Raw genomic sequence first — 20863 nt, forward strand, 5'->3', positions numbered from 1 at the left:
GAAAAACGAAGTTGATGAGAGTTCCATCGCATATACGACACACTCTGATTGACGTCTATCAGGGATGATGGACGAGGCAATTTCTACGGAAACGAATTTCCACTTTCCGTGAGAACAGTCGGGATAATTTTTTTTTTCAATTTCAGTGCATCCCCTGACACAATCAAACAGGTGGAAAGGATTTTTGAAGGATGCACTTTGTCAATGGCTTGAAATTGAATCGTATCATTGAGTGAAACAAAAAAAAATTGACAATTCATTTTTTGTCTGGCGGATATAGAATGTCATTCAGCCGGTTTCATTATACACGGAGAGATATATTCAATAAAAAGTACCAGGAAAAGCGTAAAAAAATACGTTTCGACACGTAATCGGCCGCTGAAGTTAAATGGTATGAAAATTGTTAATCAGAATTTTACGTTTTTATGGCGTAACCTCTACGAAGGGTTTCATAAAAATAAGTCATCAGTTCTTCCCTTCCATCGAGATTGAGATAAGCCGGAAGGCAGGAATAGCCTAGCTATCTGTAAAAATTTGCGTATCCTGGAACGTAAAAACTACGCGTCAATTCCGCAGACATTACTGAACGTGCAAGTTTTTTATATTCAAAGCCACAATAATTCCGGAACTTAAGGTTGAATTTTACGTAGTGCGAAAAAAGAAATTCTCTATTAAGAGGTAGAGATGGCTATATCGGCTTCTCATTATTATTTCTAACCAATAACTAACTGACAATAGGTTTGTAGATGGATATATAATTTAAAAATCAACATAAAAATAAATGATATTTTTATTATTTCACAAGAAACTGAAAACACCACAATGATCATACACATAAACTTGTTATGGCCTGAGACTATTCAAACTTCGTCTCTTCGTTATATGTAGAATATAAAATTATATTAGTGCATCACACAATTACAAACACAAAAATTCCTCAAACTAAAAAGGTGAAAATTTCAATATCACAGCATCAACTCTAGAACCTAAACGTGAATTTAAGTACAGATGTCACAATAGTCTCCAAAAATTTGATAGCTTGAATCACAATAAGTGCATGTAGAATCAAGATGAGAATTTCGATTTTGTACATGTACTGGAGTCTCTCCATCAGGGCTACGTAAATTCTACGCGATGCCCTGCTGCTAAATTCACTCAATCTTACGATGGTGTGATGAAGTTTAACGTGCTCACTACATTCATCCTCTGTAAAAAACCATGCGAATTTTTATTAATTAACATTTAAACGTGTCAAAGGTGGAATTTCTGAATCGCAAAGGGTCCGTAAAATTCAACTCAGAAGTAAAACTTTTAGTTCAAAATTTCTGGCTAGTCTAAACTATGTATGCAAAGAATCTCACCAAAGTCACTGCAATTTTCATCCTCAAGAGCAGGCAAATATTTATCGAGCATCAGCTCAGCCAGGCCAGTGGTATTGTCAACAGTCTTTAAAATATTAATTCCCGTCTCAGTTGACATAACTTTGTCAGCCTGTTGCCAACTGTAAACTCTCAAGTAGTGTGCTTTGTAGTAAGTATGGAGGGTTATTATTCTCACTCTCTGCTTTGTCTCTTGTTTCAAGTCAATGAATATTTGTACAGCTGGACGGAGTCTCTCGGAAACGAGTGACTTTGTACGATCTAAAATCTACAGAAAATTTTCAAATCAACACAAAAAATTGGATTAGATCAGACTTGTATTTAATTTTTAAAAAATATACTATTGTCGGATTAAAATAATAAAAATCGGATCGAAGGGTTAATATTATAGACATTTCCAAAGTAATTAATCCACTGACTTGTTTAGGATCTTCCTTGATTATTGGTAGTTTGACTTCAACAAAGTCCAAGCCTTGACAGAATGTTTTGTCAAGATTATAAATTGGTTTCTCCATAAAACGCGCAACTGGCAATGATTTCTCGAGAACAGTCTGGAGGACTGTTTCGATTCTATCAAACGCCCAATTTGTGAATGTGTTGACACCTGTAATTGGAAAATGTTCCGTGCAAGTCACTCCCGAAAATATTGAAATAAGAAAAATTGGAGAATCGGTTGAACGTTATTCGACAATTGAAAATATTTTAGAATTCAATACTGCAAAGTATTTGGATACTCGTCATACTTTTATCACTTTTATTTTACACACCTTTAACTTTCCCATAAACAGCTGTGGATTTGTCCCACAGATAATTGACAGATGGAATTCGTAAGGCTCTATCAATCGCCTGAATTCTGTAGAATTGTTCGGACAATTCTGTGTCCATTTTGCTGAATGTTCAGTCTTCGTTTGGTATTATTTTACACCAAAAAATCAAGCCCATTCACGAAAACAGAATCAATCTGAAATGGATTCATTAAATAGACAAGAACGACATTAATTAGATCCGCGCCTCTTCCTTCGCCTTATTCCAATTTATAAAAAAAATATTTGAATGGAATGCTTTAAACCACTAGAATACAATTAAATAAAAATAGGTTTGTCTAGAAAATTTACCAGACATATCGATTAAATTTTTCATAGCGGTTTCTTCCTGAATCTTAAAATATTCAGCAAACAATCGATTTCAAATTATCACTAATTCTTCTCGCTCTGTCACGTCACAAGTCAATTAAAAGAAAGATACAAACAAAAGTGTTATAATTGCTGAGATTTCTGCATATTGATATCCACCAATTGTTGAAAATATAATTGCACCGTGTCGAGATAAACGTCAATAGTACTCGACTGGCAACTGTCACTGAACCGTCAAAACAATTGATCAAGAAAACAAAGAGGTAGGTCAACTCACCCATAAACGTTCACTCCAATAATTTTCATTAATTGTATTTCTCTGAATACCCTAATCGAAACGTTTTTTCACTATCGACTGACGTACCTTGATCCCTGACTCATTACAATATACGTCTTGTTGACTTGGTATTCAGATCGGTGACCGTAATTTATTATTTTTCTTATCCGAACGTTTTTATCCAGTCCTCAGCGGACATTTTTTTCAGCTGTCATTTCAGGTTTCGGAGTAGGCACGTCATGTTCAGGGCGCGATGAAGTTCATAGTCTCACTGTTAGATGTCCCTCATTTTCAAACTAATATCTATTTATGGACCAGTTGGCATTTACAGACCTCGAGAGTAAATTGTCAAAGGAAAATTAGACATAAAATTAATATAAAACAAATAATCAAGTTTTAAGGATATCCAAGTGTTGTGTTTTTTGTTGCTCCAGGGTTCAGTTCAAAAATGGGTAAATTATAATTTTTTACCCTTCGATCTGCTAACGGAATACGCAATTCAACCGCTAGATGGCAACAGTTGTACTGCAATCCGCGAGAAAATTCGGCCATCGCTAGAACAACTTTATTACACACTCGATTACGAGTGCAATAGAAACCAGAACAAAAATAGGAGTTCCAGTCCGGATATTCGGGGATAGAACGGAGATATTCAATAATTCGATCAAGGTAAGTTCGCATCTACTGCAAGAATTGTATGTAAAGTTTTCTCTGATTTATTAATGTTAGTTGAATTATTTCTCTGACACCTCGAGAGTGAGGTTAATAAAGTACTTGAGTAGTTCATCAATGTTTTGATCATTATTTCTATTTTTCTGCAATGAAAGTGGACTGTTGTATACTTTGAGACTTCCAATACTTTGACCTTCAATAGCGTGGAACATGCAGTCTTATTCAATCGATAAATTAATTCATATTTAAATTAAAAATTGCGAAGGAAAGTTTAGTTTTCACTGCTGTTCAGGGAACGATCAATAATGATTTTCATATCAAATTGGAATTTGTTCCCTCATTTCACTTATTATTCGACACTAATAAAATCGATGAGAATATTTTCTTATTTGACAATAGAAACAATAAATCACATTCTATTGCGCCACAATTAAAAAAAAATTATCCACAGAAGTAACGACTTCCTCGATCAAAAATGTCGACTCCATTGGGAGATGGAACGGCGGCGAATCAGTCCCCCACAGGAGGTGTGAAGGCCTTTCCGATTGTTGGACGTATGGCATCCGAGAGAGAGCGTGTCCTCGGTATGACTCCTGCGGAACGTGCCTGGCGTGCCCAGTGGCTCAAGGATCAAATTCTAGCCCCAGACGAGCCCAAGGTGAATCCTGAATACTACAGACAGAGGTACAACCCTCTCAGACGGTTCTACCGCGCACCATTGAACGTATTAGAGAATGCTCTCCGTCCCAGACTTGGTGCTGAGTTTGCTTACGTTGTTCGTCATCTTATAAGCACAGCTGCATTTGGAATGATCGGCATGTGGACAATAATATATTATTTCAAGTACAACGAGAGCGACTGGACAAGAAAATCAGGATGGAAAGTCGGAATGTCGAGGAAAAAATTATTCCCGAATGATCCAGAGTGGCCGAATTATGAAACCAAGCAAGATAATGAGTATGCTTCCTATGGTTTCACAAAGTCACCAATATAATTGGATGTATTTGGAGGAGGAGTTAATGAAAAGGGGAGTGTGCTTATTCTCCGTTGGTACTTTGTGAATACTAGTTTATTTAGCATTATATGAATAAAATGAGAGGAGATGATTTAAGAGTTACTTTTACGTGGACACGCCTTACAGTTTGTTTTATTGACTTTTGTAGAAAATAGTAGAACATACATTTGCCTGTGCCCAGCACTGAATACAAGCAGATGGAGAAATCACTTTTCATAATACAACGGGTTGAAGTCAACAAGTTGTAAGAAAGAGCGGGTTAATAGTCAGCTTTTTATTTAAATTGGAGTAGTGATAATTAAAACTGTTGAACGTCTCACCTGCCCACGTATTAAATAACAAATTTGAACTTAAATCTAAACGTTCACACATCTTTCAACCATAAGTAAAAATCAATTGCTCATAGTTAAAGAAAAATATTTTTAATGCAAATGTGAAAATTGGATTACATAAATTTTATAAACGATTTTGCCAATATAATCAATATTTTTATAGGGAAGTGTTTCTGAAAGTGCTTAAGGTAGGTAAATTCATGGTCGTTCACTTCTCTTGGTCCTTCTTTTCTCCTGCTGATGATGTAGGTGTTTCAGGGGTGTTCTCTACCCTTCCTCCATTGAGGAAATTCGTCAAGTGGAGAATGGAAATCACACTCTGCATGTATGCAGCCACATCCTCTCTCTTTACTGTCCTCAATTGTGCCGCTACTGAATGGTACACGCGGTTCGCAGTTTTGCTGGATAATTGACCAATAGTTTGCACTGTGTGCAGTACTTTGTTCTCGTCAGCTGAGACTGGTGCTGTAATTAACGTTCATTATATTCTGCATTCCTCTTTTCCTACCAAATAATAATGTCTTTTCCCGGAATTACGTGGAAACTCGGCGACATGAATTCACAGCCCCAGGAGAATATTAAAATGAAAGTAGCCTTTAAAGAAATGTTCTTTCTCTAGTAACCGATTAGAGTGAGTGCCATATAATCGTAAGATAATTAATCATTTCAAAAGCTATTTAACATGTCATCTCGAAATCCGCTTTCTGCAGAATGGGCAGATACTCCGATAAGATGACGTACGTAGAAAAGTAACAGACATTTCGCCAAGTATTTTTATCGTAAATTTATGCAACAAATCGGCGGCGGCAATTTTTTTAGTTTTCCTTCTTCCGATCATGATTGTTAATATAACATTCAGTTGATAGTCTATTGTTTCTTTCCATTGCGACAATTATTGAGAAATTCCTTAAGATTCTCGTTCAAGGAATAATCAAATAATGAAATATAAGTAATCGAGAAAATTACCTGGTGCAGCCTCTTCTCCCACTACGGGCGGAAAATAGTGATCCAAAAGTCGGTTAACAAGTGCACTAGTGTTGTCAATACCCTGAACGGCCAGTGCTCCGTAGTGAGTGTTAAGGATTTCATTTGCCTTGTTGATACTAATTTCTTTAACAGTGGAAGCTTGGTGAGTGGCTGATTCTTTAACAGCTGTAATTTTCTCGATTGTGGGTTGAAGAGAAGTGCTCATCACGTTCCTCGCGGCATCGTAGATCTGTAATCAGTCCTTTTTATGAGCTTGGTATGGCAAGTTCGGCGGAAGAGACACCTGACTCCATTCGAAAATGGAGTTGAGATCTACGGGAAATTGTAACCGACTATTGATTACATTTACTGCCTTTACAAAGCAGTAGTAAAAAAAAGTGTTGCGTCGATAGGATATCAGCGCGAACAATGACTGACGCCGAAAATTTACCGGTCAATTTTACGAAAGTGCAACTAATATCAGAATCATTGTATTTATCATATTACATAAAAAATTATTCTTGTAATCATGTGGGAGTCATAAAATCAGTGAATATTTTTTGATGGACCGCAACAAAATTTCAACTAAATTGTACTGGATGACAAGTGAATCTAATAAAAACGGAAATTTATAGAAACGTCTGGACATAATTACTTTAGCGAATTCATATCGCAATCCACTTGGAGTCAATGACTCCATTTCTTCCGGAAATTACTGAAATCAACACTGGTATCGCGGCCAGTCGATTGCATTTGGAAAACAGTGTCACTGAATTAACTAGTGAATAATAGTCATCTGCTTCCTAATCAAGTTGAGCACGTGAAAGTCTAGTGCAACCTCGATAAATTTTTGGAGCAAATCCACGCGAAAAAAATTAATAACTAAATAGTTTCGTCAACTTCATTCGTTATTGAATTGTCAAGGATAAAATAGAAGATTTTTCTTTCATTACTCACTTCCTGTGGTGGTTGCTTCACCATCGGCACTTTTTGCTCGACAATGTCCAGCCCGTGACACAATTTTTGATCAACAGTATTAATCTGACCCTCGAATTTCTTAGCTATTGGAGCCGCGATCGGTGCAGCAGTAGCTGCCGCGTAGTTTATTCCTGCCTCAGCCTGATTCAATGCCCAATTTACGAGATGATGGGACCCCTTGACGTACGAATACGTTGAACCAGTTTTTTCAATAGCTGTACTGACAACTGGAATGTTCTTCACTCGATTCAATACCTCCAAATGGGGTCCGTCCTTCGTAGGACTCGGTACTTGTTCAGCCATTTTTTTCAAGTCTCGTAAAAATAGCCTTAACTGTTTAAAAATTGAGAAAAAAAGTCAATTTATGGATTTCCGTGTTTGGACTTTGGACGCAACGTGGACATATACTCATGATGATTATTATTATCTGATTGAATTTGCTGGTGAAATTATTTTGGACTTTAATTCATAGTGTCAACAATAAATGTAATGGTACAATTTTTAAAACTGCGGTGAATTATCTTTTGAGTGTCTGGGTTTGACATAACGGTCGTCTTTTCTTTAGTTTCAATGATTATTCTTCTGTTTCGAAAAAATTGAAAAGTTCATAATTAATTTTTGATGACCAGAGAAATTTCATCATATGATAAATTTTCTAGTGTCTAATAGATTGAAGAAAAACTTACTTTGTCGTATTGACAGATGATACGAAGGAAAGCCGGTAGACAGATGTGTATATGCCACGACTTGTGCCCAGTTACTGTAATTCTATGGTCGGTGTATTACGTAGCAACCGACGAACATATATCTAAGGAGGGGATTCAGCTCAGGCCCGTATCCCGTGAATGAACAAACGCTTTTCATTAATTGAAAATAACTCCAAATATCTGCTCACTTGATACCTCTCTACTGAGAAATATTTCGACAATCAGGGCGTTTTATCATATCCACTACGATGTCCAGTTGAAAAATTCAGATTTTGACGGGAAAATTTGAATTTAAAAATTGAAAAATTTCTAGAATAAATCGACGCAGCTGGAGTGTGCGCAGACACGTGATTTCGATGTGACGTGGGGGTCAAGTCTTCCTCGAAACTTCGTCATTTCACACCCGGTTTTACGATTCTGGGAGCCACGTCTCCATTGGAGTCGTAGTCTTAATCATACTCTCAATGACACCGTGAATTCACTGGGGATGATGAAATGTTGATGATTAATGGATCACGGTTAAATGAATTTATGTTTTGCTGGAAGAAATGATTCATTTATCGAAAATAGATTTATTAGACCAAAATAGACAGTGAAAGTTGGATGCAAAATTCAGTTCAGATAAATTAATGGTTCCACTGACAGAATTAGGAAAATATTCTAAAAAATCTGCTCCATCGAATGCTACATAAATTAAAAAAACCTCAAACACACATTATAATAACAATATAACTTTATTTTCAATTTACAATTCCATCTGGAATAATCCTAAATATCTAAGCAAATGCATGCGTTAAAATCCAATAATTCGTTTTCCAAATTAATGATGAATCTCAAAAAAATCGTCATAACGATGTAAAAAAAAGTGATGAATCTTTTCTCCTTTCCTCTCTTTAACAATCCAAATTCACATAAACTACCCATAACATAAACAACGCTCTATACAAGTATGAAATAATGATAACAATCAAGTAGAAATGATTTTTTAATTGATGAGTGGAAAAGTATTTACTCGCTCTTGGCGTGTCCGTTGGACTCTGGCAACTTCTTCTGGGATAAATCCTTCGTTGGACTTGTGAAATGATGCATTTTCTCATTGACAGCGTGGAGGTACCGAGTAATTTGCAAAAATTCGACGACATTGCTTACGTAGGTTCTGACTTTGTCTCTATTGATGGTATGAAGATTGTAGACAACGTTACCATAGACACGACGGGCTGCTTTATTCGACAGTCTCCCGACTGTCTGGAGCGTGTGGAGGAGGGCATCCTCTTCAGCTGACGCGGGTTCTGTGATTAGTAAAGCTCAATTAGCTCCCTAATGGCGATTGGTCGGGGCAAAATAATTGGAAATTGTTAGGGGTGTCAGGAAGTGATCCTGCTGATGTCACAAATATTTCAAATTTTATTCTCTCCATTGAAACTGAATGAATTGACGAGGATGATTTGAAACGAATATGTAATTGTAACATTTTATTTGCAACAATCATTCTGTATTTTATTAGTCAATTTATGTAGATGTTGCACATCACTGCTTTCGCAAAAACGCGATGAGTCGAGTTGACTTCAATTATTTGAGTTGTTCGCTAATGAAGTTTCGCGTCTAGAGATCGCAGGGGAATTTCGAGGCATTTAGGGATGAGGAGCTAATTGGGAGTCACTAACCTTCGACGATCTCTGCTCCGGTCGGTGGAAAGTACCTGTCGATGAGCTTATCTACTAGGGCTGCAGTGCTGTCCAGTCTATGGACTGCTACTGTACCATAGTAACTACCCAAAATTTGATTAGCTTTGTTCCAGCTCATTTCTTTGAGGGAGTTTGCCTGGGAGATTATCAGGGCATTAGCGTAGGAGATTCTCGACATCGCTGGACCCACTGTCTGTAAAGCGAACGTGTAGCCTCGCACCAATATCTGAAAGGTAGAATAATCTATGAATATGAAGTGGAAGGACTTCCTTCGTGGGAAATGAGATTCGATTATATAAACAATTTTTTAATATATTTCATGCACCGAATGTACCAGACAGGAGTATATATAGTCCAGCAATATTAATATTGAGAGTCGCCATTCGGCGGCAATTAACTTCCAATTAGTGCTATTTATTAACTCGTCTCGTGATGAAGTGTGAACATATTACCACATTTGATGGAGTTTTCCACAATCTTTTCTTCATAACAAAATGTTTTCATTTCTTATCACATACTACGCATTGGGTAGTGTTGCATATCATCTCGCAGAAGCTTTAATTTTCGGTATTTCTTATCATTTTCCTTTCATTCCTCTTTTTCCCAAATTAGCTGTCCCAGAAATTATTTTATTCAGAGAGAACGTATTTCCCAGCGTTCATAAATTCATAAATCGAAATTATATTCACTATTTTTAATCCTCAGTGCAGCTGCTCTCAATCATTTTATTACGGTATTTATATTTTCTCCCAATCTAGAAATAATTAAATTTCTCGAACTCACATTTTCGGGGGTCTCGTTGACAATCGGCACCTTCTCCTGGATTTTCTCCAGACCTTTGCATAATTTATCATCAACAAAGTGAATCGGCGTTTCGAACTTCATCGCAATTGGAGCTGCAAAGGGTGCTGCGCGTCGCGTAGCATCGGTTATTGAATTTTCAGCGGTTGATAGTACCCAGTGAAGAAGCTGACTCGAGTCTTTCACGCGGGAATATGTTGACGCTGATACAGCTAACGCTTGCTCCACGACTGGTAACCCGAGCACACGATTGAACACCTCAATCTGTGGAAACGATACCTGAGCTGCGGCCATTTTTTTCGTTTTGGTAGAGAGAACCTTTCTTCCTGAATAAATAAAGCCATCAGAAAAATTCGATAAAATCAATAATTCAATAATTTTTTTATTCTTCATTTTTTACAATTATAGCAGACTCAAAATGGTTGAAAATGGTTTATTGGAATCGGATAAATAGTTTTTTGGATATAAACTAAAATCACATCGAAAAAAGTAAAGAACCTTTGTAGATATTCTCAATTGATTTACAAGATTCATTCATCTGCGCCAATATCTCGTGTTAATCAAGAGAAATCGACTCTGTAAACTTGGAACGATGAACAACAACAGAGTTGAATGATCTCTGAGCGATGGATAGTAAGTTTTCACATTACATGATCAGGCGAGAGAAATTTCAGGTACTTTCACCTGTTTCCTATCATTTCGAAAATTCAGTACTCTCTGATAATTAATGTCTGTTTACATTCACCCCGAGGAAAATCGATATTCGAGTCAAAACAAATCTTTCCATACAGAGACGATTTCTCTTCATTTAAGTTCCAGTATCAATAAAAAATTTGGAGCATTTGACACAGCAGCTCCAACTTTTTTCATATTTAATGGAAAATATTCCACAGAAAAAATTGGATACCTTCAATGTTCCTATACAATTTGTTATTGGGCTTAAAAAATGTTTTCAAAAAGTTTTTTATGAAATTTATTTATGAATCACTTTACGGTTTAGATAATTCATTGGAGAATCATTGAATTCGTGACATTTCGAGATTAATATTTTCAGTAATTATCGGGATAACGTCACGAAAGTGTCGTAATAAATTATCCTAACGAGAGATTACAATCAAAATATCAATCAGTCAATGAAACAATCATCACTAACGATTCGTCCATTTCAACTCTTGTTCCACTTCACCCGACATACCACGACACGATAATCCACATGAGTTATTACATGCTCGATAATAATAAGAGGATGAAGAAAATATGGAGACCATTATCGAGTAATGCAAGTGATTAATCATGTTACGTTGAAACGAAGTACTTACCGTTCTTCTCAGCGTAAATGCACCGGGTGAATTTTTCGCGTCAATCGAAATTATCACACGCTATCTTCAAATCTTTTACAAGCTATCGGAAAATGCAGTGCAGCCAGATGAGAAATGTGCAAGTGTTGTTATCGTATCGAAAGTTAACACAACGACTGGAACTAAATAATGTGCGACACCGAGCCGGCGATGTAATGCGTTATTTTACATGAGGAAGAGAAGGGATTGCGCCGACGTGAGGCTCTGCTACGTGCCAATGGGAACGATGGGGAAGTTTGCCGGTACATTACAAATTACTGAAAGCGCTGCCGTGAAGCTAATCCAAAGTCCAACTTCAAATGTCTGCCTTATTGGAGCAGCGGCGCAGATATTTTTACGATCAAATTTTTTTGCGATGTGATAATGAAAATTATATCTAATTAGTGGTTATTGCAGACATGAGAAAACTTCATTAAAAATTCATGTTACTTTGCAATTCCCTGTGTAAGTTGATGAGTTGAAATAACTGGTGTTGAAAAATGGCTCAAAAGGCTTTTCAAATTTTATTGATTTTTTGTCCTTAATCTATACCAATAAACATTCAAATACAGGTTATTTTGATGTCTCCGAGACTCTCTTGGAGAAATCCGATAATTGAATTGAATCTAGCCACGTACCATCGACCAATCAATACCAATAACTCATTTTTTTCTTCATAGAAATGAAAACCCCGGGACATGTAATACCACATGAGAGAGAGTGTGGCTTGCGGCTTCAGTGTGTCTGGAAAAATCCTATCCTTTCTGACATGAGTCACGCGACAGAAAGACAGTTCAGCCGGCTTATCGGCCAGGGTCCAACTAAACACACTCAACACTCGTGTTACTTTGCGCGACTGACATTGACAATTTTTTTCATGTCTCGCGTTTTTTTCGCTCCATTTCCATTTGAAATATTTTCGCACTTATCTGCTTTTTGATAATGCCATTAGTGTACACTGTGGCGTCTATAGTGTGTCTAGACAGCATCCTTATCTGCCCCAGAGACATTAGATTTTACTATGCCATTTTGCGTCATTTTATTTTCCGACGCTTTATGTTTTTTTTTTTTTTTTTGATAGTCTAGTCGGCTCATTTGCGCCGAAAATAACTGATGCGCTATTTAGACTTCAGCACTACCGATTTATCTCTACACAATATGGATACGTCTAAGGCATTTCCGGTAGAACAGTTTAATGGTTTTGCGGATATTCCGGTAAAGATTAAAAGTCAATTTAAGATTTGGAGAATTTAAACTATTGAAAATATCGTTGTGAAATGTTTTTAAGTCGCCTTCAAATACAATATTTGGTCTGATGCTCGATGAGAAAGGGTAGAAATATTTCTACCGGGATTTGTCGAGTGCGAGTGGGTCCTTTGATCTGTGGCTGATCTGTTCATTTCATACTATTTTCTAGGACCTGATAACTACGACTACTTGATCAATAATTGAGTTGAAAAGATTGTTCACTAGAAAATTGCTTGAGCGGGTGATTTTACCTTTATCAATTATTTTTCTAATTTATTTGCAAAAAAATTACGTTCTAAAGAATTGACTCATCTTAATCCTACAGCTCCGGTAAACACTCATTTTTATTCCACATCATAAAATTTAGATATCGAATGATATTAAAAGAACATTTAAACAACTCAATCGCGATTTTATTGGAGACACAGAAAAATCCAGAAGATTTGTTGAGATAAATTCACAGCTGAAAGATTTTATTGAACTGTTATAAGCATGATTAATCGAGATACTATGCGTTGAATAAACAATCCTCCCTAGCGAGGATTGACGAAGAGCACATTGACGAAGAACTCTTGATGGGATCTAATCAATTCCATTCGACGGACGATTAGGCTCGTTGGACAGGTGGTTGTTGTGATTGTCGTGCGCTTGGTTGGATGCTACCTTTTTGGGTTTTGGGCGACCCGCCAAAAATATTGCTGTGCGTTCCTACGAGAATTGGAAATTCCTCGATTAATTATGATGAGAATCTCTTATCCAAAATCAATTAATATTTAATATCTAACAACAAATAATTGGTAAAAAAGTTTAGAGTATACGATAATAATTAAGAACGTGCTTTTGAAAGATTTAGAAATTGTTTAAAGTATATTGGCACTCATTTTATCCCTTTGCGAATTTAGTACGTCCGCAAAGGGTTAATAAATGTCCTTGAGCCTCATTTCGTAGAATAATTTACTCACCAACAATAAATTTGTTGTTACTCTGAGGTGCTCGATGGTTGATCGTAGAATTGATATCTGGGTGTCTGTTTTTTCACTCTTTCCAATGATTGGAGTCATCTAAAAAATGTGGAATTAGAATTTTATCTGTAATTGCTTCTTATATGTGAAAAATATTCAATTTCAATCTTTAAAGAGATATATTTTCTCGTTTCCTTTCAATCACGAAATTCTTGGGAAACACAGAATTAAAAGAGGATCAAAAAAATGATTATTGCAAACGAGAAACCGATATTATTTACACCTTCAAGTCTATAAATGATCGTTTAAAATAGGTTTCCTTTCACATAAGAAAAAAACTGGTTTTCATAGCTGGAGTTTCACCTTCAGTGTGACTTCCGCTATCGACAATAATTGATGTGAAATCGTCATAAGTGTGGCACCCAAACGCTGCGGAGCCCTGGCCGCAAGAGCTACTGTGCCATTCACTAGATGAACAATCCTGCGGGCAGATTCTCGGGTTAAGAGCACCAACAGCTGCTCGAGTGTTGCAGGACGTGCCTGGTTCTCAGGCTCCGGGAGGCTTAATGCGGCCCAAAGCTCCTTAGACTTTTGGAGGGCCATCTTCGGATCTGTGGCGATCTATCAATTTTATTAATTAATTTGCAATATCCATGAATTTTCAATGTACGCTGTACGCTTGCGTAGCAGAGCACATTCTACACCTTCCTGGAGTTTGTTAGACCATATTGAAAAAATTAGTAGCAAAAATATTAAAAAACACGAACCAACTCGACGACATAGAGTAAAACGTGAATGCACTCGGTGCTCTGGTCTTTGAGTGCCCGGGCTTCTGCCATTGTCCGGCGTGTTAGCCTCCTCTGCAATTTTTTCGAAAATCTCGCTCCGTGAATTATAGTGCGTGTTGTTTTACTAGTTATCTGTACTGGATTTGCATCTGCCGAACATCAAATATTTTTATAACCTAGTTTTATGCCCTCATAAATTTGTCAATAATTTAATCAGACGAGATCGTCCGCGCGTGCTACGCACGCGCCATCTTTTCCAAATCATAAGAATTGAAAACTCTAGAAAATGAATGCTCTTATTCTATCTTCGAAGTTAAAATTAAAACTCATGGAAAAAGACAATTGGGAAAATCTTAATATATTTCGATTGCTCTAAGATTGCATATACTATACAGTGCGAGGCAGCATACGGTATACAGAATCGAGAACATTTCCGCAAATTCGAGATTTAGCTATAATAGCGACAGCAATCAGTCAAGTCAGGAAGAGGGCGTTCTTAGTCTCATAATAATCTAATCTAATAATTAAAGATTTTCTAATTATTTGTGAACATCAAATTATGCGATTGAGATTATTTATTCCCTTCACATAACCAAGAACATCGCTGCTTGCGAATTTTTTTTCGTGAGTAGTAGTGCAGGAGACATTGTTGCCGCACTAAGGTGTATACCTGCGACTTACAACCGTAGGGAAGGTTCAAACTGAATGTCTGCAAAAAAATCGCGTTTTAAATTTTTATTAATGAAACCATTAACTCCAAACCTATGCCACTTGCGTTCAATAAACATTTACAGGAGTGGGACGGATTTTGAAATGAAAACAAAAATAATGTTCCAACAATTATAATTGACATTACAACATATGTTAAGAACTATGAACAAACATTAACATGAATACATCCTTTGTATCACTTATCTGTGATTCCGGAGGGCTTTATCTACTTTAATCATAAAATTAATTAGTCTTCAGTTTTCTCTGTTATATATAAAAAATACAAATGTTTAGTAATACTTTTTCTTCAAAAACAGGGCCATATATTGAAATAAATTCTGAATAAATACTAATGTTCATGAATAGATTATTATAATTCCACCTGTTTTGGTTGTTAAAGCTAAATGAGTATTAACCTTACTGCTATGAAGTTGGCAGTCTTTAAAAGTAAAAAATCAGATTCTTAAAGAGCTCAAGCTTGTCAATGTTTCATTTTTGTGTAAAAAAATAACAGTATTAAACTTGTTATAGAATTCAATTTTTGCGTAAAAAAATAACAGTGTTAAACTTGTTATAGAACTCAATTTTTGTGTGAAAAAATAACAGTTTAGAACTTGTTATAGAAAAAATTTTCAATTTTGCAATTGAACTTCCAGAGTAAATAGCCCGTCATTAAAGCTATTCAGCTTTCAGTTTCTGAAACAAAAAAGATTATCTGTTCTTAATAACTGTTTAATGAATGATTCAATGCATTTTCATTTATATTTCCATAGAAAATTTTTTTTATTAATGTTCTAATGAAAATATTATACTGAATTCTGCTTGAAACTAAGCCAACATTAGATGAAAATATTGCAATATTCTCTTGCATTGAAGGGAGAATAGTGAAAAATTAAAAGTAATTAAATTTGGATAACCATAACCATTAATAAAAAAAAGTACCTTATTCGCGACGTCCATCGCCTCTCCAGATGCAGATTCAGCTGCCCCTCGTTTGAGAATGAGAGGAGGTGCTTCGACAGCATCATCCAACTCATCTTCATTGAGGGCTACATCCTCAGTCAGGACTGCAATGTCATCCATGCTGTTAATATTCAGAACAAAACCATCCCCACGACAATCAACTCGACCTTTAATGGTCATTTTGATTCCCTCGATCAAATCTTCTCTCGGGATGTATGTTACCACGTGAATGGTCATGCGATGAACCCTTGTACAAAACATGCCAGATCCATAACTCGAACCACTTACCGTGGTAATGCTTCTGAATGGCTCTTTGAGCCATCCAGTGATCTGGACTGGCCCGCGAGCAGCACAAACGTTCTCCATCTCAATTTTTTATATGAGATGACCTTCGACCTTCCATTGTCAGCTCCATTCGTAATGTTAAATGTGCCAAAGATGTCGAAAGTGCTCCTACGTGCAAATTGAAATTCTTTGTCGCTCACAGTGTCCGTTGATCGCCGATACTGTGGATTGGCCGCTTTAATAATCCCTCCAGTGATTTTTATTATCTAAAAAGTAAAATTTCAAATTTTTCATATATTCTCATAGATATTCATTCAGATATTCGCATAGATATTCATATAGATATTCATTTTGTTTCCAAAACAGAAAACTGACCTAGAAAACTGAACTGGGCATTTATGTTATTTATTCGTTGATATTTTTTTTCCCTCAAGGTTCCCTACAAATAAATAACGTACGTTCTTACGTTCATTTGTTTGCAACGAACCTATCGGGAAATATTCGATAATTTCGGAGCTCTTGTGGTATTATATGCGATAATTTTTTCATAATTCTGCCGGTAGGCTATATATAAAAAAAACAAACGATAACTTAACCAAATAAACCTCTCTTCATTTCATGGCACAATTCTCTTTGCCGAAATTTGGATAGGAAAAATAATCTCCTGAATACCACTCGATCTTCAACATTATCGAGTATTTCCCTCTAGGTTCCCTACCACTCTTGTGGTATTATATGTGACAATTTCACTTTTTTTCTTTTTGAATGGAAATCACCTGTACCTGATACATCTTGATCTCATCCTTGTATTTGAGAGCATCATCCCCCGAGCAAAGTATGCGAACCCTTCTGCCATCATTGTTATTTAAAATGCACTTGTAAATCCACTTAGATGGAGACTTTGGCAACTCTCTCAGGTCTTCAATGCTGTCGACGTAGCCGATGATTTTCCTAAGAAAAAAAAATGAAATTACTCTCCGAACACGTGTCAATGATAGGTTATGATGATTGAATGCATAATAAATTTTTGAAATATGTTCATTTTTTAAAAATAATAATAGGAATACTTACATGAGTGTAGCTGCAACATTGAAATGATCAATGGCTCTGTTGGTCGTATATTTAATAGGTGGAGATGTCATGATGTTTCACGATTATAAATTATCTCCTTTTTATAATAGGATAAAAACACTCAAACACGTTGCCAAATGTGATGGTTTTTACCGGTTCATTTGTTCCAGCCCAATGTGCGACTAATATAATCGACAGATGTCGCTTCGGTTTCTGTCTTACGCTTACGCATTTTCGAGATATTTCTTCGAGAAATATCGATATCGATCTGTACACGGGTCTCCTTTTTATAATAGGATTATTGAACATCGGTGTGACTTGTTTATGTCACTCTACCATTTTTTTTTTTTTATAACCAAAAAATCGATTTCGTGATCGATGTGGGCTCCGTGTTATTACCTTCTTGGGACTTGTCCGTTGGATCCGCCGGTAAATACTGGTCCACGTATTTGTCAGCGACGGTGAGTGCACCATCGAGTCGATCAGCTGCGGCATCCGCTGCTTGACTGCCGATTTGCTTGACGCTTCCGGCACGTTTCAAAACCGGCCTCACGAATTTGTTATTCACGTACTCTCGCGTGTTCCAGTACAACTAAACAATGAAGATGGGGAACAGCTCTTCTGAGAAATATTTTTTTCAATTCAAGGCTTATTTTATTAAAAGAGGAAAATTGAATATTCATTTGGCGGTTCGGAACCCATGACAGCGGAATACAAAGGTCTCAAATGCTGGAAATATATTTATTGCAGTGAAATAATAACAAGACATGATCATTATTTGCAATAGAGACAGAGAAATTATATCATCGCGATTGCCCATGGTAGCAACAAATTGGCAATTTACTTCTGAATGAAAGTACTCTGACGATATATATTAAATTCAATCAGAGTGAACTAAAAATTTTAATATTTTTGAATTGATTTTCAAAAATAACAATTTTTATCACTCACGAGTTGTGGTGGCAAATGAACAGCTGGCACTCTCTGCTCCACAATGGCTATTCCCTTGCACAGGAGATTATCCAACGTTGTGATAGGGCCATTAAGGACTAGAATCGCGGGTTTAGCAGATGCAGTTGCTATCGCGATAGATTGCTCAGCGGTATCAAGACTCCAACTCATCAGTGAATTAGAACGCTGCGCCATCAATTCAAAAGACAGTCAGGAAATGAAAATAAAAATATATTATGTTAGTTTTAACTATTTTGTAATTGTTGTGACGTAGTAATCGATTGAACCTCCAAAAGGTACCTTTATCCTCTCATAAACGTTACCAGCCATCATCATTCCACTCTCGACCAGTGGTAAACTCGAAATTCGTGCGACAGACTCAAATTGCGGCAAATCCGAGTGCCGTCTGACGAGAGGGGGTGGTCGTGTCATATCTGGAGACGAAATCGCTGAGAAATTCAAGAAAATTTGTCGGAATTAATTTGTTACGTAATATCAGAGGCAAAGCGATAATAAGGCCGAGAGTTTTCAATGTCCCTGGCCGATGGCTAATGTCGAGGTTTTTTTATTTGATTTTACGTAAAATACTGCAATCTTTTATCCTTTACTAATGCATGACGAGTGGTCTATTTGTTTACATCAACTGCGATAAGGTAGGCGTTGGGGAGCGGAGCGAGTTGTCTTGGATCATTAATAACTTTAGATCTGAAATCCAGGTTTTTTACAACTTTCTCGTGAGGAACTTCGTCCTTTTTTTAGCACGGGCCTGTTCAGATTCTGTAATTGTTTGACTGTCGCTTCTCTTGACAAATAAATTTAGGTACTTTTCCATCTGTTATGCGCCTGTCTCAATCAATATCTTAATTGTCTTATCGCATATTTTCATTGAACCGCTAAAGCTGCGGAAATGTCGACGTATACACTAATATTGATAAAAATTAATATCTTTGGGAAAAAGCAGTATTATTTGCTGATTACTTTGGTATATCGACTCAGTGGCATAAATAGACATTTGGCCTCATCACCTCAAGTACTAAAGAAAAATACTGAATGAAAATTTTATGGATCGTATCGGTAGAAGAATGACTTCAATTCGCAGAATAAAAAGTGAGATTATTGAACATGGGATGATAACAATTAGAAAGGGGACCAAAATAAGATGACAGCATTGTAGTAAACAATAAACTCGCCGGATTGATTAAATTTGAAAAAGTATGTAAGAAGTGGGGTTCAAGTCACTGGTGATATGGCATTTCAAACAAAAGAAAATAAAAATACGAAAATGTTGCAATAATATTCATAATTCGATGACAGGAAAATGGAGGGGACCAATACATTTCTGTATACATCGAACTTTTGTTAAAAATCAATTTTAAGATGTTATTTTCATGTGAAGTTAAATTGAATTGCCAATTTCGTTGCTCGTAATTTTTCGCCGTAATCTTTATAAAAAATTGTGAATAATCAATCTACCACATACTCCTAATCATCGCAGACCCCACAACGATTTCCAAATGAATATTTTTTTTTATATTTGTTAGTTAATTATTTGATAATTCACCAGAAGCCGATGGCACATTGCACATCACAGCTTAATGTTTTTTAACTGCGTCTTGGGCGAGAGACGAGTGAGAGAAATGGGAGTATGGTGGGGTAATCGACCATTCGTCATACTTAATGATGATTAACTCATTCAAATTTGAACGATATGATGATCTGTACCTGACATAGCGTTCCGTGGGTCCTGCTATCGGTTACTTCTTGCTGGAGTTGAGTGGTGTCATTGAAATATCACTGGAAGTCACTTTGTACGTCTTGCTGAAGAACACGGTGTCGACTGCAAGACTCAGAGTGGACTGCTGTATCTCATCTGCTTGACCTATGACACCATTGATTGATACGACCAATACTCTTTCCTCGTTATTTTTTTTTTGTTAGTGATTTTTTACTCGTCAAATTTATAATCATTGGTGTTCTGCGGATTCAAACTGCAAAACTGGTGATTAATTTCTCTATGAAATTGGCAGGAATTGGCATGGGGATGATGAATAAAATAAGGGCATTGTATGTCGATTTCGTAATTGTTTAAAACATTCGTTGAAATAATTGCTGCTTGTTGACAATTGCAAAATACAATGTGAAGCAGTTTCATAGGGAGATGAGTACACTGGGCTCACATTTATTTAAAATCTGAAATAACATTTAAGTAAAATATTCCGAAAAAATTATGTGTCCTCCTCACTACGGTTACGGTTTCACATATTTGCCACTCAGTTGTCTTGCCTCGCAGTGCATAATTTTTGTTGCTGAAAATAAAACACTGATTGGGAGTGTAAAAAATTTAAGTCTGGAACCGATTATTTTTTGTATTCTATTGTTATGTCGCACGATAACTAGATTTATTGCTGCACTTTGTGACAGAAAATGTCTCGTGATAACGATGACAAGTCCCTCGAACTGTCCAAATGGATTTCCATCCACACGATGGGATTTTTCTGCAGCTTTATTAAGACTATTTAATCTAAATCGGAAAATTACAACCTAAGGCCCTTTTATTCTACTTTTCTCTTAATAATGACGTTTTATATACAATGTACCGAAC

General features: G+C 36.3%; 6 protein-coding genes across 11 annotated transcripts; 1 reads left to right on the forward strand and 5 right to left on the reverse strand.

Annotated features, from left to right (window-relative positions):
- Positions 1–772: 772 nt before the first annotated feature.
- Positions 773–3032, reverse strand: LOC135172703 (lipid storage droplets surface-binding protein 2-like). Of its 4 annotated transcripts, none has more exons than XM_064138994.1 (5): positions 2877–3032; positions 2147–2340; positions 1799–1983; positions 1362–1647; positions 773–1206 (listed from the first exon to the last, which is right to left on the reverse strand). In XM_064138994.1, the coding sequence occupies exons 2-5, from the start codon at positions 2262–2264 to the stop codon at positions 980–982; spliced, it is 816 nt and encodes a 271-aa protein (XP_063995064.1). In that variant the 5' UTR covers positions 2265–2340; positions 2877–3032; the 3' UTR covers positions 773–979. The 4 variants fall into 4 exon arrangements, with proteins under 4 accessions (XP_063995064.1, XP_063995055.1, XP_063995083.1 ...); XM_064138985.1 differs by having other exon boundaries at positions 2790–3012; XM_064139013.1 differs by lacking the exon at positions 2877–3032 and adding an exon at positions 2629–2746.
- Positions 3033–3258: 226 nt separating this feature from the next.
- Positions 3259–4584, forward strand: LOC135172741 (NADH dehydrogenase [ubiquinone] 1 beta subcomplex subunit 6). Its single transcript, XM_064139048.1, has 2 exons — positions 3259–3458; positions 3913–4584. The coding sequence occupies exon 2, from the start codon at positions 3937–3939 to the stop codon at positions 4453–4455; it is 519 nt and encodes a 172-aa protein (XP_063995118.1). The 5' UTR covers positions 3259–3458; positions 3913–3936; the 3' UTR covers positions 4456–4584.
- A 292-nt stretch (positions 4585–4876) lies between these two features.
- LOC135172698 (lipid storage droplets surface-binding protein 2-like) lies at positions 4877–7599 on the reverse strand. Its single transcript, XM_064138972.1, has 4 exons — positions 7439–7599; positions 6732–7085; positions 5775–6024; positions 4877–5273 (listed from the first exon to the last, which is right to left on the reverse strand). The coding sequence occupies exons 2-4, from the start codon at positions 7053–7055 to the stop codon at positions 5017–5019; spliced, it is 831 nt and encodes a 276-aa protein (XP_063995042.1). The 5' UTR covers positions 7056–7085; positions 7439–7599; the 3' UTR covers positions 4877–5016.
- A 575-nt stretch (positions 7600–8174) lies between these two features.
- LOC135172801 (lipid storage droplets surface-binding protein 2-like) lies at positions 8175–11406 on the reverse strand. The gene is made up of 4 exons (XM_064139184.1): positions 11265–11406; positions 9928–10271; positions 9124–9370; positions 8175–8748 (listed from the first exon to the last, which is right to left on the reverse strand). Exons 2-4 carry the CDS (start codon positions 10237–10239, stop codon positions 8468–8470), a joined length of 840 nt encoding a protein of 279 aa, XP_063995254.1. The 5' UTR covers positions 10240–10271; positions 11265–11406; the 3' UTR covers positions 8175–8467.
- LOC135172794 (lipid storage droplets surface-binding protein 1) lies at positions 11264–20836 on the reverse strand. 2 transcript variants are annotated; one of them, XM_064139172.1, is made up of 9 exons: positions 19984–20836; positions 18562–18710; positions 18262–18447; positions 17710–17902; positions 14260–14429; positions 13856–14113; positions 13493–13591; positions 11921–13238; positions 11264–11828 (listed from the first exon to the last, which is right to left on the reverse strand). In XM_064139172.1, the coding sequence occupies exons 1-8, from the start codon at positions 19988–19990 to the stop codon at positions 13113–13115; spliced, it is 1188 nt and encodes a 395-aa protein (XP_063995242.1). In that variant the 5' UTR covers positions 19991–20836; the 3' UTR covers positions 11264–11828; positions 11921–13112. The 2 variants fall into 2 exon arrangements, with proteins under 2 accessions (XP_063995242.1, XP_063995231.1); XM_064139161.1 differs by lacking the exon at positions 19984–20836 and adding an exon at positions 19742–19766.
- LOC135172821 (uncharacterized) lies at positions 14501–17621 on the reverse strand. Of its 2 annotated transcripts, XR_010301181.1 has the most exons (5): positions 17311–17620; positions 17022–17190; positions 16243–16505; positions 15934–16058; positions 14505–15687 (listed from the first exon to the last, which is right to left on the reverse strand). XR_010301181.1 is itself a non-coding variant. In XM_064139225.1 (4 exons), the coding sequence occupies exons 1-4, from the start codon at positions 17379–17381 to the stop codon at positions 15681–15683; spliced, it is 510 nt and encodes a 169-aa protein (XP_063995295.1). In that variant the 5' UTR covers positions 17382–17621; the 3' UTR covers positions 14501–15680. The 2 variants fall into 2 exon arrangements, 1 of the variants encoding a protein (XP_063995295.1); XM_064139225.1 differs by lacking the exon at positions 15934–16058 and having other exon boundaries at positions 14501–15687; positions 17311–17621.
- Positions 20837–20863: the final 27 nt, after the last annotated feature.

This window comes from Diachasmimorpha longicaudata, chromosome 1, assembly GCF_034640455.1.
Source record: "Diachasmimorpha longicaudata isolate KC_UGA_2023 chromosome 1, iyDiaLong2, whole genome shotgun sequence".
Classification (NCBI taxonomy): Eukaryota; Metazoa; Arthropoda; class Insecta; order Hymenoptera; family Braconidae; genus Diachasmimorpha; species Diachasmimorpha longicaudata.

Excerpts from the sequence above, each read along its gene's own strand:
- LOC135172698 (XM_064138972.1), bottom strand. The coding sequence starts at position 7,055 with ATGGCTGAACAAGTACCGAGTCCTACGAAGGACGGACCCCATTTGGAG. Across the intron at positions 6,025-6,731 it reads TGAAGCAACCACCACAGGAA|ATCTACGATGCCGCGAGGAA; the intron begins GTGAGTAATGAA and ends GACTGATTACAG. Across the intron at positions 5,274-5,774 it reads GGGAGAAGAGGCTGCACCAG|CACCAGTCTCAGCTGACGAG; the intron begins GTAATTTTCTCG and ends CGTTAATTACAG.
- LOC135172794 (XM_064139161.1), bottom strand. Across the intron at positions 14,430-17,709 it reads AACGGACAAGTCCCAAGAAG|ATGCAAATCCAGTACAGATA; the intron begins GTAATAACACGG and ends GATGTTCGGCAG. Across the intron at positions 14,114-14,259 it reads TACTCTATGTCGTCGAGTTG|ATCGCCACAGATCCGAAGAT; the intron begins GTTCGTGTTTTT and ends TAAAATTGATAG.
- LOC135172821 (XM_064139225.1), bottom strand. The coding sequence starts at position 17,381 with ATGACATCTCCACCTATTAAATATACGACCAACAGAGCCATTGATCAT. Across the intron at positions 17,191-17,310 it reads AATGTTGCAGCTACACTCAT|GAAAATCATCGGCTACGTCG; the intron begins GTAAGTATTCCT and ends TTTTTTTCTTAG. Across the intron at positions 16,506-17,021 it reads ATGAGATCAAGATGTATCAG|ATAATAAAAATCACTGGAGG; the intron begins GTACAGGTGATT and ends TTTACTTTTTAG.
- LOC135172741 (XM_064139048.1), top strand. The coding sequence starts at position 3,937 with ATGTCGACTCCATTGGGAGATGGAACGGCGGCGAATCAGTCCCCCACA.
- LOC135172801 (XM_064139184.1), bottom strand. The coding sequence starts at position 10,239 with ATGGCCGCAGCTCAGGTATCGTTTCCACAGATTGAGGTGTTCAATCGT. Across the intron at positions 9,371-9,927 it reads TCAACGAGACCCCCGAAAAT|ATATTGGTGCGAGGCTACAC; the intron begins GTGAGTTCGAGA and ends TCTACCTTTCAG. Across the intron at positions 8,749-9,123 it reads CGGAGCAGAGATCGTCGAAG|AACCCGCGTCAGCTGAAGAG; the intron begins GTTAGTGACTCC and ends TACTAATCACAG.
- LOC135172703 (XM_064138994.1), bottom strand. The coding sequence starts at position 2,264 with ATGGACACAGAATTGTCCGAACAATTCTACAGAATTCAGGCGATTGAT. Across the intron at positions 1,984-2,146 it reads TGTTTATGGGAAAGTTAAAG|GTGTCAACACATTCACAAAT; the intron begins GTGTGTAAAATA and ends TTCCAATTACAG. Across the intron at positions 1,207-1,361 it reads TGAAAATTGCAGTGACTTTG|AGGATGAATGTAGTGAGCAC; the intron begins GTGAGATTCTTT and ends GGTTTTTTACAG.